Consider the following 16,585-nt stretch of genomic DNA (forward strand, 5'->3'; position numbering starts at 1 on the left):
TATCGATGTATTAACGATGTGTATTTTACCTAGTGGAATGTCTTTTTGTCAATTACTGCTTATAATCGATGGTTGAATCCAGTTATTATGATGTCTTGGAATTTAATATCACATATATTGGATTATCCAGTTCTCTCGTTAGAGAGACATCACGACTGAGATGCTTATTTACGCCTGTTACTCCTCGTGGAGCATAGGTTGCCGACCAGGATTCTCTGAATAACCCAGTCCTGGCTCTCCTTTCCACTTGTTTCCAAATGCTATTCATTCTTTTGGTCTTTCTCTTTCCCTTTTACCTTCAGGATTCTGAGTTAGGGCTTGCTTCTTGATGGAGTTTGATGATTTCCACAATGTATGTTTCATCCACCTAATGTCTTCTAATTCCCTCTTCATCTGGAGGTTGGTTTGTTCTCCCCCACAGTAGCCTATTGTTGATGGCATCCGGCCAACGGACACTGAGTATTTTGCGCAGACAGTTGTTTGGTGCTTTTTAGCAAGGTTGTTTTCTACGGTAAAGTTTCGATGACCCCATGCCCAACCCTCCTCCTTTGCCTGGGTTTGGAACCAGCAGTAACTGTAGAGGAGCTGTAGGCGTTCGTCGTATCATATAACTGTATGATACTTTTTATCTTTCGGTTTTTTTTTCACTGTCATTGCTAGGTCTTAAGCCATAATTGAAGTACTGTGGAACTGCTTTAGCTATACAAATATAGCGTAGTAGTGTAATACCTAGTCAGGAATTCAAATTTCTACTCTCTGGGATATCACAAAAATATGATCATAATAGTAATAGTAATTATTATTCATAAGTTAACAACTGGGCTAAAGATTCAAACTTCATTATTCCACTTACTATGCTTTAGACAGTCAAGTAGAATCACTGACCTGTATATAGAATATTTAGGCTAAAACTGATTTTGTATGGGATTGTACTTAACTTACATTAAATTTCAGTTATTTTCCATGTTTAAAACAGTTCAAAGTAAAACGTCTTAGGCGTTTGAAGAGAAATTATGAATTAATGTTAACTACTTGATGAAATGAAAATTAAAGGAAATGAAATTATTAAGACAAATGCTACAGTCCCAGAAATAGTGACAGTATTAGTGGAAGTAGAAAACAGTACTCCATAGGCGGTACGATTTGAGAAGGGAGAATGAATTTATGGAAGAGGAAACATGTAAGATGATTTTAAAACTTAATATCCGAAGGTAAATACAAGTGCACCATTGTAACCAATTCTGATACATGTTACCTAACATATTTGACTATCCATATGTTTTGTGCATATTTACCTTTTCCAACTATCTGCTTAGAAGTAAATACCTATTTACGGACATAATTATTTATAATCTGCAATAAAGTCTTGTTTATGATGTCGTTACTTTTAAGTGTTTGGTTATGCTTTCATTTTACTTATAATTGTTGATAGTTGTAGAGGGTTGTTGGAGTCATAAACTGGTCTCAGTTAGACCACCGATGAAAACCAAGAGGCTACTGATAAGGGGACTCTTCAATGTGGTATGCATCCATGGTCCAGCCGCTGGAGACCAAACACATGATCTCCAAGCTCATGCGCTAACCTATAATCGCTATCACCCCCCTAGTTGTATTGTGCATGTCTAACTTCAGTCAATTCGTGATATTGCGTAACTATGTTCCATTGTCTTCGGTGGGTACCTTCCTTAAAACCGTTATAATTGAACTTCACATTGGTCACAGTTTCTCACAGGAATTATAGAATTACCTCTCAGAATTAGTCACCAGTGTAAATTTAACTATTATTATTAGCATAATATGTTTATCATTTCTTGTCAGTGTGTGTTAAATATTCATCTTTGTTTTATCGAAATTATGTACCCCTGTTTTTGATATATTTGAGAAAGCTGACGAAATAGATAAACTATGTTTTATTTATGCCAATGATTGTATAAGCAATAATTATGACTAAATTTCAATGCTAATTAATTGAAATGTCTATTTGCTTCTATATTATCCTTAATGTGTATTAATTTATGGACAAACAAATAAATATCTATGGCATTATACCTACCATTATACACATCTATATTCCCTTAAATAAGATTAATTTTATTTTGATTATTTTAGATTTCATTGATTGAAATCATGAGTCAATTGAAGTTAGACAACCATGGAAAACCTTTAAGCACTGAACGGCCGTTTCGTCCTATTTTGGGACTCCTCAGCAGTGCGCATCCATAATCCAGTGCTTCGAGGTTTTCCATGGTGATCTAGTTTCAATTGACTCATGATTTCAACCAGTGAAATTCCTAAAATCTCCACAAAATCCCTTCTGATATTTTAGATTTGTTTTAATGTTTGTTGTTTTTTATTCATTATCACCATTGATCTAACCCTCATGCTTTGTTTGTCATTGAAACAGCGTTAATGGTTGGTCAGTTTTTTTGCTGTTGTTGTTGTTGTTTCCAATCTTATTATCATTATTATTATTACCATTATGGACAGATGATAAAAAACAAAGTGTTTATAATAACAATAAAAATATTTACTTGCTAATTAAGTTCTTACATTATTATTGTAATAGTTTCATTAAGAATAACTTTTAACAAATATAAATATGTGTGACATAACAATGAAATGATTAAAATCTACCAAGTCAATCAATTGTTCATTCATGCTTAATATTGTTCTACTATTTATAGAGAAGGTCGGTAAGAGTATTGTAAAGAGATGAGTTTCAAATATCTGTAACCAACTTTCAATCAATTATTAGATAGTCGGTAAAACACTCTTTGTAAGTAAATAGTTTATTGAAAAGCAAACAATAATATTACAGAATTAGTAAAGCTGTTAAAGTCTACGGATCACTACACTTTATATATATTAGTCCTAAAAATAAACAATGGTATGTGAATTTGTCCACTCGTTTATTGACTACATGTCTGTCTTCTCAAACCTTTATAAAGGGATCAAGTAGACTGTTAGAATCCCCCATATGGTTCATTGTTTGGGTTAGAATAAACAGCTTCAGGCTACAGTTTCCATCACAAACTGACATTAGCTATGATGGAAATGTGCTCTGTGATCGTATGTATGGATGAATGAATTTCGAGCAAAAATCCAAGAGTTGCTAACTGATTGGTTTGTCCTGTATCTATTCTAGAGTTACTGCCGGTCCCAAGCCCGGGTAAAGGAGGAGGGTTGGGTATGGAATTAGCGACCCCATCCCGTAGAAAACTGACTACCTAAAAAACCGCTAACTAGAAAAAAAGGACATCTGACAGATACATTCCAAGTAAGGACTGGAGTCAGACAAGACTGTCTACTCTCTCCCTTCCTCTTTCCACTGGTGGTCGACTGGATTATGAAGACCTCCACATCTGAGGGAAAACACAGCATACAATGGACAGCTCAGAATCAATTAGACGATTTGGACTTCAGATGACCTAGCCATCCTGGAAGATGTAGAATCCTTCACATATCTGGGAAGCATCATCGATGAACAAGGAGGGTTGGATGCAGACGTAAAGGCAAGGATTGGAAAAGCAAGGGCCACATTCCTGCAATTGAAGAACATATGGAACTCAAAACAACTGTCTGTCAACCAATATCAAAGTGAGAATCTTCAATACGAATGTCAAGGCAGTTCTACTATACGAAGCTGAAACTTGGAGAACTACAACAACCACCATCAAGAAGGTGCAAGTATTTATAAATAGCTGTCTACACAAGATACTCAACATCCATTGGCCGGATATTATCAGCAACAATCTACTGTGGAAGAGGACAAACCAACTTCCAGCTGAAGAAGAAATTAGGAAAAGACGATGGAAGTGGATAGGACATACATTACGGAAATCACCAAACTGCATCACGAGGCAAGCCCTAACTTGGAATTCTGAAGGGAAACGGAAAAGTGGATGGCCAAAGAACGCATTACGTCGAGAAATAGAAGCATATATGAAAAGGATGAGTAACAACTGGAAAGGTCTGGAAAGGATTGCCCAGAACAAGGTTGGATGGAGAGTGCTAGTGGGTGGCCTATGCTCCTCCACGAGGAGTAACAGGCGTAGGTAGATAAGTAAGTAATAAGTGACTACTTATTCCAGAATTAAGGGTTTAGGATTAAGGCGATGAGACTATAATTTATGAACGACCTTTTTGCGACACTGGACTGACCTTGAGAGTGTCTACCTAATAACTAGGACCAAATGAGGGTTATAAACCAGTGTGAGGAATTATAATTATGATTCACAGTTGGTGGTTAAAGTTAGGAATTAGATTTAAGGTTTTCATCACGAAGTGATATCAGCTGTAATGCCAAAACTATTTAGCCAAATAGATGAGTAAATTTCGCGCCAGAGTCGGAGACCTGTCATCCTAAATCTGATTGGTGCGCGCATGAATTATAGTCTCGTCGTTAAGTCTTAAGAATAGTGTCAATTTTCCTGTTACAAACAATTTAAGGAGAAAAGACTACATATTTGCTGTTTAATACTCTCATTTTAATCTCGTGGTGACAAAACCTAGATATTTTTTATCACTATAAACGTTTTCAACACTATGCGAGGATAAAGCCATTAAATAAATAATTTCTACTGTTCATTATGTACTTGGTATTTGAATTTCGCTCATAAGCCCAAAAGCGTTGTTCTCGACTATGATTTGTTCATCCGTATAATCTATACTTTCACCTATAAATATATGTACTCTGTGATAATTACTAATGATTAAATACACCTATCACCATAATACATATTCACATACTTTATTCTTTGATTATAGAATTTGATTCTAACAAACTGGATAATGTGAGGTTTTGTGTGTATGTTTTAAATCCTCGATGACAAAACAAATTTACAGGTTAAAGGTTCACTGTTTCGAATCTGTCAGAGAGCATCAGTTCCCTTAAAATTACAGTTAAACCTTGATGACGCGTGCCAAATAGCCCGAAATTTAAGTTAGTCAGGGTTTCCTTTTGGCTATCTCTAACCACCACCTTATATCTCAACATAGTGTACCCGCTATCGAAGACATTTGATAACTTTGTGTAAGGTCTTTTAGGTTAGATTGGTGTTTTGAATCCTTTATAACAGTTAATTAGTCTCCTGGATGATCATCTGATTCTCTCACTTATATACAAGCTTCCTATAGACAAGCTCAATCTGTTATTTGAATAAGTACCTGGCTTTTATAAGCTAAGCTGAACGATATATACATATATGTATTCCTCAGAAAGTTGGATTGAATCTCGATCAGTAGACTATGCTCATCAGCGTCTCCCACTTATCACTTGCCCTTGAGCGGATAAGCCTAACTGGCCCAGCGTATCACTAAATACCCCATATTCATCTTAATTATAATTATTTATTAGCGCACGACTTGTAAATTTCTATTTTTGTAGTTCTGATTTAACACCACCTCGGTAGATTCCATTAAATAATTTCAGTAAATCAAATAAATTATTCTTTGTAATGTTAGACTGGTAGTGGCCACTAGATTGGTTACTGTATCTCATATTGTCAACTATCTAGCTAATCAATGACTGTTCTGGGTCCTGGATTGTCAAAAAAATCCAGATTGTTTTAAAACAGAAACTGGATTGACTTTTGAATGATGAAACCGAACCACTAACATTCATAAATAAAATGATGTATCTTCGAATTGTTTGATAAATCCGCTGAGTAGTAGTAGTGGAGATTTGTAGCTCAGGTGGATGATTTTCGTAGAGGTTGTGCTGATGATATTGTTCACAATAACACTGAAAGCTCCACGATCAAACCATCCAGCTCAGAGAACAAAACTCCATCAATAGTAGTATTGTACTGTATAATTTTCTACTCGTCTAAAAACCACCTTTTTCAGAGCGATAATATTGAAATGAATCATTACAATCTTATCACTATTGTACTGTTTGTTATTGTTTCCCTCAAACTTCTTATATCAAGGTGGTCCACAAACGCATCCATTACTTACAACAACAATATCTGCACAGCAGGAATTGCAGCATCAAATAAACTCAAATCATTAGTTATGCGATTAAATATCAGTTAGTGAAGGTATACACTATGTGTGCGTGTTTATTTATTTCGCTTGTTAATCGGGTTGAATTTGTGCCGCATTTCTAACCAAAAATAACTAACTAACTTGTTTTATTCTTGTCATTTACATTCTGGTTGTTCTCCTAACTTGATTTGTTTTATCGAGTAAATCATTTTCTTCAATTCATGATTCCGTTTTTGCCATATTCTCAGTGTGTAAATCTCGGTGTATATCATATCAGATATTCATCTCTTGTCACGGTTACATTACTTAACACTTGTGTTTGCTATCCTGTGTTTTCCCGGATTAACCACAATTATTCACGCTGATTTGGTTTTCACACCATATGCTCTTTTCACTACTGTGCTTTTACGAGTGATCCATTTATTGAATTTCACTGTAATCATGTAATAATTATGTTGATTTGAAAACTTGGATCCACATCTACTGTTATGATTGTCATTATCTATTGCTTGCTTTAATTATATACTAAATATTGACCAACAATAGAATCCTATTTAAACTAGATCGTTAGACTAATTAGATAAAATTATAATGTTATTTGTTTTGTGCAAATTGGTTGAAAGAAATCGAACAATGTAATCAACCATACAAGCTACCTCATAAAACCTAGGTCCAGAGCCTACATTCAACTGTTCCAACTATCACATACCACTAAAACTGCGCGGATTGTAATATTGATACACTTAGATTAATAAAACTCGATTAGCACTATAGAAAGAATATTGTCATATTGGTTTTTAAAGAATCAATTTGTGGTGTAAATTTTGTTTTACAACGAGAAATCAGTCGCAATCCGAATAACTTGATGCTAACTTCCTGGACTGTAACATTACATGACTCAGATTAGAATGTTCGAATCGATGTCCATCCCTGTGAGATTGTAGATATTGGTCTTGTTACTGAATTCTGACACTCAATAAGTTAACGTTCATCGGAGCTCCCTGCGGCCTGCCTCCAACTACATTACTTATTCATTACTCATGGAAGGTGTTTATATTATTTTTTAAATCCTGCAGTAACGAACACTGCTTCTCGTCATACCTGATGGTTAAGTGCTCGCGCGCGAAGCCAGTAGGTCCTGGGTTCGAATCCCGCGGGGTGCGGGATCGTGGATGTGCACTGCTGAGGAGTCCCATACTGGGACGAAACGGCCGTCCAGTGCTTCCAGGTTTACAATGGTGATCTAGCTTCAACTGACTCATGATTTCAATCTGTGAAAATTTCTAAAATCTCCGCAAACCCCTTCTGATAATAATCATCTGCTCACTAGTGACTGACTTCAAGAGATACTCCTGGAGTTCTAGTGGGAAGCCGTTACCAGTGGAGTTCAACGAGGTCTGTTGTGAGATATCAGCTCACTGAAGACAATGGTATATGGTGGCGCAACTTCGTGGATTGGTTGAAGTTAGACATTAACACCGTTGGATGCCGGCTCAGTGGTCTAATGGTTAAGTGCTCGCGCGCGAAGCCAGTAATACTTGAAATGGTTAATCAATTGAGTAATTTATTACACAATAATGCTTAGCATAATTTATTGATTGACGCTCAAATTTGTCTAGATAATTAATTCCTCTTGACAACCGATTAATTATCGAATAGATTGATGATTGTGACTAGTAGTGGAATCCAGGACACTGCATTTCGTCCTATTAGGGATTTGTCTGGATATGGTTGGAATCTACTGCTAGTTACCATCCATCTGTTCCATTGGGGATTAACCTTAGTTGAATTTAATCAAAGTTGACTTGCTCGTATAGGGAAAGAGACACCTAATGATGTACAACTTAATTTGTTTATTTATGTGCATAATTTACACTTACATTTTGCTTGCACTTATAGATGTGTCACTAATAAAATTATGCTGTTTTTTCATGTATAAAGGTAAGAACGCTATGTAAGCCTATTTCCGCAATTTACGTTTAGACTATTCTTCGATGTGTGTGTATATATGGACTTAATTGTTTATTATTACTATTATTTTTACAGGTTTCTTGTGTGAGAGAGACTGAAAGCTATTAATTTATATTACACAAGTAGTAATAATAATGTTAATTAGTAAACTAAACATTGAACTGGCCAATGTGTGTTTTCCTCCATTTTTATGGGATTCCATTTTTTGATCTCTTCAGACTATGTATGGCTGTTAATGGATAAAATGTGTTTGAATATAAAACATTTACCATTCTATAGAGTTGAATGTTAAGTGATAGTGTTTACTTTATCAATCCAACAAACGCCGTCGCAAATTGGTCACAGTTGAAATTGTACTAATGGATTTTTACCTGTCCAGGAGTCGAACTTGCGAGACTTGATGGTCATAGGTCCGACCATGATGATTTTATGGATGTATACACTACTGAAGAGTATTCCAATACATATTAGGGTAAAACAATCGTCCAATACTTCCTGATTTTTTGTGGCATTGCAATCTGTAAGGAATACGATCCACCTACATATTACTAACCCCTGAATAATAAATAGTAATAATAGTATTAATAAATTCACTTGGTTTTGTTTGCTTATATCTTCCCATTGTTATTTAGGATTGCAGTTGATTAATCTCTTGTTGGCATATGTGCATCTTCTACGGATTCCCTCGATATTGCCTTAAGTCAAAAGCTATATAAGCAAAGACGGATGGTGGCTAGCAGTGGAATCCAGGACGCGCATTTCGTCTTATTTGGGACTGGTCAGCTGGATGTATCTGCATTCCAGAGTTGGTGCTCACTCCGGGAAGATACAAGCAAACAAAACCGAGCGAATTTAAACTTCACCTCATTTCACAAGCAGATGGCCATCAGGACTCAGTAGCTAAGTGGATAACGCGGTAGCGTTTGAATAGAACGGTACCGGGTTCGAGCCCCTGAGTGATCACAAACTCTGGGATGCAGGCACACCCAGATGACGAGTCCCGAATAGGACGAAACTCGCTCCGTAAATTCCAATGCTAGCCGTCATCCATCTTTGCCTATAATAATAATAATAGTGATAATAACAATAATAGCTATTACTGTTGTTGTGATAAGTTCAATGCGAGTCATATTGATACTGTACTACATTTTACTCTATAGCTGTGCAATTACCTACAAAGGTAGAAAAAATGTGTAAGTTGCTGCTTTTTAATCACAGGTCTCTTCTAATGACTCCTTGTATGTGTGATGAAACGATCGAATCAACAGTGCCGACTTTAGACATAGGATACTAAATAAATTTAACGGACCTGTTAATGGGATTGCAAATCTTCATCTACTGAGGTGGTTCGGGCAAGTAGTATGTTTGCAAAGCTACTCAATATCTCGACCTTCCTTATTGGAGCTTGCATTAGGATTCTGTTGTAACAAAGCTATAGGCGACCGAACTAAAATATGGTCTCAATTTATGAAGTCATTCAATGACCGTCGGTCTGAGCCATGTTGTTAAATGTAGATTACTTGGTTAATAAGGTCCATGAAACAACTGCGATCAGTGGTTGGAGACCGTTGGCTATATGGCTTAGAATTATTTACAATGGAGATAATGTTTTCAATCTTGACTTCACTACTATTTCATTATCTTTTTTATTTCATCTTTTCGGACAACATTTTCAATGTTCAGTCTTTCTCATTATCATCTCTTCTACGATTATTTCAACTTATTAACTACTCAACTTTAAATTTATCCTACTGTACTTATGCTGTAAGAAATTTTTGGCTAAGACATATTTATGTCAAGCCTTAAGATGAGAACGACTGACTGGTTATCAAGTTTAGTGTGGGATTGGTAGATATATATGGCATATTTGTCTCATCCAAAAAACAAACAAACAAATTTATTGTGTTTTTGTCTGCGTAGTTGATGTTACTTATCATAAGGCAGCATACAATTACTGTGTTCGCTTAGTGGTTAGTCCTCTCTATATCATCTGCGGCCCTTTCGATTTACTCTACGAATGAACAAAAAACGAAATCTTAACACCTATCAACCCTGGATCTACATCCAACCTAGTGTCCAATCAGAAGTTGAAATTAACAAGCAGATATCTTTGGCTAGGCTGTAATGTATAGATGACCTTTGGGCGATACTAAAGTGACCTCGGAAAATTTCAACTACTTACTAGGGTCAAAATAAGACTATGAATTAATTAGTTAGAGAAATTAAGTCAAAGAATTAAAGTAGAAATTTTCATCACAAACTGACATCATCTATAATGTCAAAATGTTACTAAGTCCATATTATGGGTAAATGAATTATGCTCAAAAATCCAATAACTATATGAAGTTTGATTGGATCATCCATAAATAATGGTTCTCCAAAGGTATATAATAATAATAATCTGTAAAATGGTTCCCAAGTATTACAGCTATTACAACATTCGCATGTTTGTAAGTAAAACAAATAAGTCAGTGATTTATACTCTAGTTTTCTAGTTTTTCTTCTCTCTCTTAAACTGGTATAATGATCGGTCAGCTGATGAGATCTAACCCGTGACGCGAAATAATGTATGACTAACTATTCTATACAAATGGTCACTTATATAATATTTTTCCATCATTTTCATTGTATAGTATGTTATTTTATTGTCAAGTTATTTGTTGAGTTTTTTCTGTAAAGACCATCAGCCTATCTGAATCAATAATTGAGGCTTTCTGGTTCTGGCGTAAAAACTAAATATCCTGTATAACAATAAGTAGTAATACGTGCTGAAAGCGTTAAAATGATTGTGCAAATTAATTTATGCCACCTTAGAATGAAACGATAATGTCAAACATGTCAAATGATCAATTCTGTTTCTGTGGGTCGTTGTGCCATCCTAACTCCAAGCCCTTAATTCTAAAACAAATAATAACCTATTGAGATCATATTTTATGGACGAACTAATCAGTTAGCAACTCTTGGATTTTTGCTCGAAATTCACTCATCCATACATACGATCACAGAGCACATTTCCATCATAGCTAATGTCAGTTTGTGATGGAAACTGTAGCCTGAAGCTGTTTATTCTAACCCAAACAATGAACCATATGGGGGGATTCTAACAGTCTACTTGATCCCTTTATAAAGGTTTGAGAAGACAGACATGTAGTCAATAAACGAGTGGACAAATTCACATACCATTGTTTATTTTTAGGACTAATATATATAGTGTAGTGATTCGTAGAAGACTTTAGCAGATTTACTAATTCCGTAAAATCTGTTTATACTTTGTAATATTATTGCTCGCTTTTCGATAAACTATCTGCTTACAAAGAGTGTTTTACCGACTATCTAATAACCGATTGAAGATTGGTTATTAGTTGTTTTAAGCTCATCCCTATATTATGCTATTGCTCTTTTTTCTTTAATCACATCACGAACTGATATTGGCAGGATAATCATTGAAGACCAATAAGCACCGAACTGCTCTTTCATCCTAGTTTGGAATGTACGAGTGGAGAGTGCGCATCCACGACCCCACCATAGGGGAGCCAAACCAGTGCTTTTTAACTGAATCCCACTAATGGTCAGGACACCGACCTAATGAATATGAGCACAATACATCAAACTTTTTGTGTATACATCTTTTGTATTATTCAGTACGGATTTTTATGAATGTGAAATGACATTGTTTAACACAACTGGTGTATCCAACTAATATCACTCTGCTTCACTTGCACAACACATATCAATTCTAACGTACTATTATTGATATAGAATAGATAGGGTGTGTAATCTAGCACTCCCGTTTCGTCCTATTCGAAACTCGTCAGCTGGATATACCTGCATTCCAGAGTTGATGCCAACAAAGATTGATCGAATTTCAGCAAAAAAATATTAGCAAAAGGATCGTCCAAATGATCACAAGATATTATTATTATTATTATTATTATTATTATTATTATTATTATTATTATTATTATTATTATTACTGTAAATTCTAGATGGTGCGATCGAAATCACCAGTTTGTAGAGTACACCAATAGCCTCATTTGATAGATTTCTTGTCATTGTTACAGATCGTCGCCAAGATTTTGATTAATGCACATAGATAGTAATAACATTAATTACATAATCATTTAAGCTTTTATCATTATCTAAAAATTAGTCTTACATACATTAAACAGATTCGTAGCTTGTGTTATTTTATCTCATCAGAAATATACAACTAAAAGGAGATTTGCACGCGTGATGTTTTCTTCTTGTTACTACTACTACTTTTATTATTATTATTATTACTACTACTACTACTACCAATGATACTAGTTGTTGTATAGTTAGCATTATTGGAGTATATATATTGTAAGCATGGTTCTGTTATTGTTTTTTTCTCTTCCCTATAGAGGAATTTTGTTTCTTCTCATTGATTTGCCTCACTCCACTACCCTCACTTGCGTATGCGTTTGTAATCTAGTAAGGAAACAGAAGAACCACTTGTATATATTCTCACTGTAATCACAAATTATGTATATAAATATGTGTATACACATATATATGCAATATTTATTTTAAAAAAAAAAGTCAAATGTAAAAGGCGGATTTTCAATATTTGGCTTTGTTGTTGTAGTGAATAGGCGTAACCCTAAGGTCATTTATTGGTTAGAATGAATATCTGCTATAATGATACAATTGATATTTTCATAATATATCAGATGTCTCAATCATTAAGATTTTAGCAATTATAGTTGTATTAGTTCAGTTACAACTTCTATAATGAATCCTTTTATCGATTAAATAGTCTCAGTGATTACATATATATATATACGCGATACTTTTTCATTTTTCTAAATATTAACCATCACTTATATAATGCTTAGTTTTATTGATTTTTGCATAATTGTAAGACTTTTTTTAATGTCGAGATTGTAATTATTTAGGTATGACAATTATGTGTTCTATTGTTTAAAATAGTATAGGTGATTTGTGAGGATTATTGAATGTTATCCAAAATCACGAACCAACCTAAGTTAAACAACCATTAAGAATCTGTAAACATTGAACAGTTGTTATGTTCTAATATGGGGCTGCTCAGTGTCAGTTGACATCCACGACTCCACCGTCAAGGATCAAGCCCAAGATCTTAGGTTTAGCATGCGAACGCTGAACCTGTCAACCACTGAGCTAGATTGGCATTTATCAGTGAGGGATTTCCATAATCTTAGAGGGAACTATGGTGCTTCCCATGATGCTAGAACCTACATGACAACTGTTGGTTACATTCAAGAAGAGATTTTATAAGGCATAATTTTCAGTTATGGTTCTCTTGCAAAAAGCTACGAAGATTTGTATCACAATGGAAATGTGTACTTTCTGTAGGCTCTGCTCAAAACAAAATATACATTCATTTGTGTTTTTTTTTAAAGCATGCATTTATTCAAACATAATTTATTCATAACTCATTAGTGTTTAAATATAAATTCCGATAATAATCATCATTTATCAATGTCTCTGCGTTTGAATGCATTACATTCTCCGGTTGAAATGAAACACTGATCAACATAATTAGTAGTACTCTTAGCAGACACGTTATGTAAATATAATTCAATTGTAGGGCCCTCGGTTCACACATGTGTGTGTTTATCATCTGAATCGACTCAACACTTTTACCATCGTTCTAGTCGTCAGTATCAAATGATTGCTTTTCATCAGAGAATGAGCAATAGGTTTTTATATATTCATCTGTCTATCCTGTTCCTGGGTTTTTGTTTGTGTGACGTCGCACAAACGACGACTCGACACAATTAGATGAATCAAATGAAATAAAAAGAACTGACGAACAGAAGATAATGATGAGGCTGAATGCTTTTCTGTTTAAACTTTTTTCTTCTTGTGATATGATTTAATTTTCTTTTTCATTATCTAATTGATACCAGTAATAGTAGTTGTGCTAGCAGTATTTGTATTAGTAGTATTAGTAGGGTCATTGATTTAAGCGTGGGTGGCTGCTTGTCAGTGTTCAATATTGACAATCTGAGAGCAACCATTTGCCAAATGCGAAGTAATCGATTTCTTTAAAAGTATCACATAAATTTGATGAAATAATAATAATTATTATTTATCATTTATGGTTTAACCTTTATTCGAACTGAATAAATTCTGTAGTTATTTCCTCATCGTCACTGTAATCAGCTGGATGACCAGGATCTAATCCTCCACAAACCATTAATTCCGTTAATATTACAGGTACAACTTACTAACGAGTCCTAAATAGCATGAAACTTAGGTCAGTCAGGGTTTCCTGTCAGCTACCTCCAACCACTATCTTACAAGGAGTAAAGATGAAATTCGTGTTAATGTTATGTAAGAAACTGGGAGAATAAAATATGTTGTTTGGATAAACAGTTCAATTTGAATGGATAGTCACGCTTTCCATTTTTATTGTTCACAGTAGAATTTAGCATGATATATGAAAAACTTCAACTGTTTACCTTTCCTTATAGTTGGAAAGTACATTTTTCGAACTACTTTAAACGAAATTACACCATGACATTGACATAATCAGACATTCGTCTTTGTTCCTTTGTACTATGTTAAACTCTTGTTAATGCAATTTATTATTTAATCTGAAGACGATTAATTGGCTTACACTAAGTCAGAAATCTCACAAAAATATCATTTTATCTAATACTAACTTTTCTACAAAATGGAATAATGTATGCGAAATTACCAAGTCCAAACTTGGTTACTGATTCTTGTCAAAAATCCTCTTTTTATGTGAAATATTTGTGTGCAATTTATACCCGAATATAATCTAATGTAACAAATCCCATAGTGATTGATTAAGACCTGTAAACGTAATATATATGAAGGATTTCCAAACTTACCCTTTTTATCCCTTGTGGAGCATAGGTTACCACCAATCAGGATTCTCCATCGTACTCTGTCCTGGACAATCCTTCCCAATTATTTCCAAGAGTTATTCATTCTTTTGATGTCTGTCTCCAATCCCCGACGCAATATGTTCTTTAGTTTTCCTCTTTCACTTTTACCTTCAGGATTCCGAGTTAGTGCTTGCTTCGTGATGGTTTCTACAATGTATGTCCCATACACCTTCAACGTCTTTTCTTTATTTCCTCCTCAGATGGAAGTTGGTTTGTTCTCTGTAATAATAAGTTGTTGCTGATGGTATTTTTTGAACGGATATTTTGTATCTTACATAGACAATTGTTTATAAATACTTGTACATTTTGATGTCGGTTGTAGTTGTTCTCCAAGTTTCAGCTTTGTACAGTAGGACTATCTTGACGTTCGGATTGGAGATTCTGACTTTGATGTTGGTTAATGGTTATTTTAAATTCGATATGTTCTTCAACTGTATGAATTTCGCCCTCGTTTTACCAATCCATGCCTTCACATCTGCATCAGATCCCTCTTGTTTATCAATGTTCAGAAGTTTTAAACGTACTTTCTTAGATTTATATCAATTTCTTCTTGTCCCATTTCATGTTTTTACATTGTTTTCTCCCTTAGTCAGTCAGCATAAAAAAAATAGTTTAAATTCCATTACCTTAGCAATAGAGTTGTCAGGACATAATTCTATTTCAACTGAAATTAACTTGTTAGTTAACTCCATTTAAATATACAGATCAATAACAGTACTTTATTTCTCTTATTTCATATCATAACATAATTGGAGCGTAAACTTTTATATCTTGTATTTCACTGATCATATTTTTTTTATACACAAACTTTATATATATGAAATTTATTGACAACATTTGGCCCTGATTACTACTACTTCGTTAGTTTTGATGTTAGAGTTGGCTACAGATAAATTTTAAAGGTTAATTTTCATGAAATTGAGTTTATGGTTGAAGTTTTCCGTTTGGATTGTTTTGTTTACTTTGATGGTTTATTTTCTATATAAATTTTTTTTTAAAGAGATGAAATTTTTGGATGAAATTGTGGGAATTTATAGAGATTGTAGTGTTTTCACAGTTGAAAACCTGAAAGCACTGGACGGCCGTTTTATCCTGGTAGTATGGGACTTCTCAACAGTGCGTGTCAACGATCTCACATACAGAACTTGAACCCAAAACCTACGGTCTTGCGTGTGAACGTTTGATATATAGACCACTGAGCTGACATCCAACGGTATTATTATTTAACTCCAATCAATCCATGGTCTTGTGGAACCGTTCATTTATTACCTGAGGTGTATAACTATGCAAATACTGTAATCTCCACAAATTCTCATACTGAAAACAATTACCTGTTCACTAGTGACTAGCTTTGAGATGTCATTCCTGATGTTCTAGTTAGAAGTCGTGACAAGTGGAGCCCAATCCGTGTTGGGTGTGAGATAGTTATCCATTTCAAACAATTGATGAAGGGTTCCACAAGATCATGGGCTGAGTAAACGTAGACATTAACACCGTTGAATGATATCTCAGTGGTCTGAATGTTAAGCGTTCACTCACGAGACCGTAGGTACTAGGTTAGAGTCCTGCGTCCGGGATCGTGGAGGTGCACTGTTGAGAAGTCCCATACCATCAGGACGAAACGGCCGTCCAGTGCTTCCAGGTTTTCACTGATGGTCTAGTTGAGATAAACTCGTGGTTTCAACTGTGAAAGCGTCTTTGTA

The 16,585-nt window shown here is 34.7% G+C and overlaps 1 protein-coding gene across 2 annotated transcripts in view; it reads left to right on the forward strand.

Annotated features, from left to right (window-relative positions):
• Nucleotides 1-16,585, forward strand: part of MS3_00009473 (uncharacterized protein) — a gene marked incomplete at its 5' end in the record, with an annotated part of 55,263 nt that overhangs the window by 36,027 nt on the left and 2,651 nt on the right. Inside the window, one exon of one of the 2 annotated variants that reach the window (XM_051217852.1) lies at nt 5,931-6,041. The exons of the other annotated variant lie outside the window; for it this stretch is intronic. Coding sequence (XP_051064280.1) covers nt 5,931-6,013 — 83 coding nt within the window. The 3' untranslated portion in view covers nt 6,014-6,041. The remainder of the gene's footprint in view (nt 1-5,930; nt 6,042-16,585) is intronic. 2 annotated transcript variants of the gene reach the window in all.

This window comes from Schistosoma haematobium, chromosome 7 (genome assembly GCF_000699445.3).
Source record: "Schistosoma haematobium chromosome 7, whole genome shotgun sequence".
Taxonomy (NCBI): domain Eukaryota; kingdom Metazoa; phylum Platyhelminthes; class Trematoda; order Strigeidida; family Schistosomatidae; genus Schistosoma; species Schistosoma haematobium.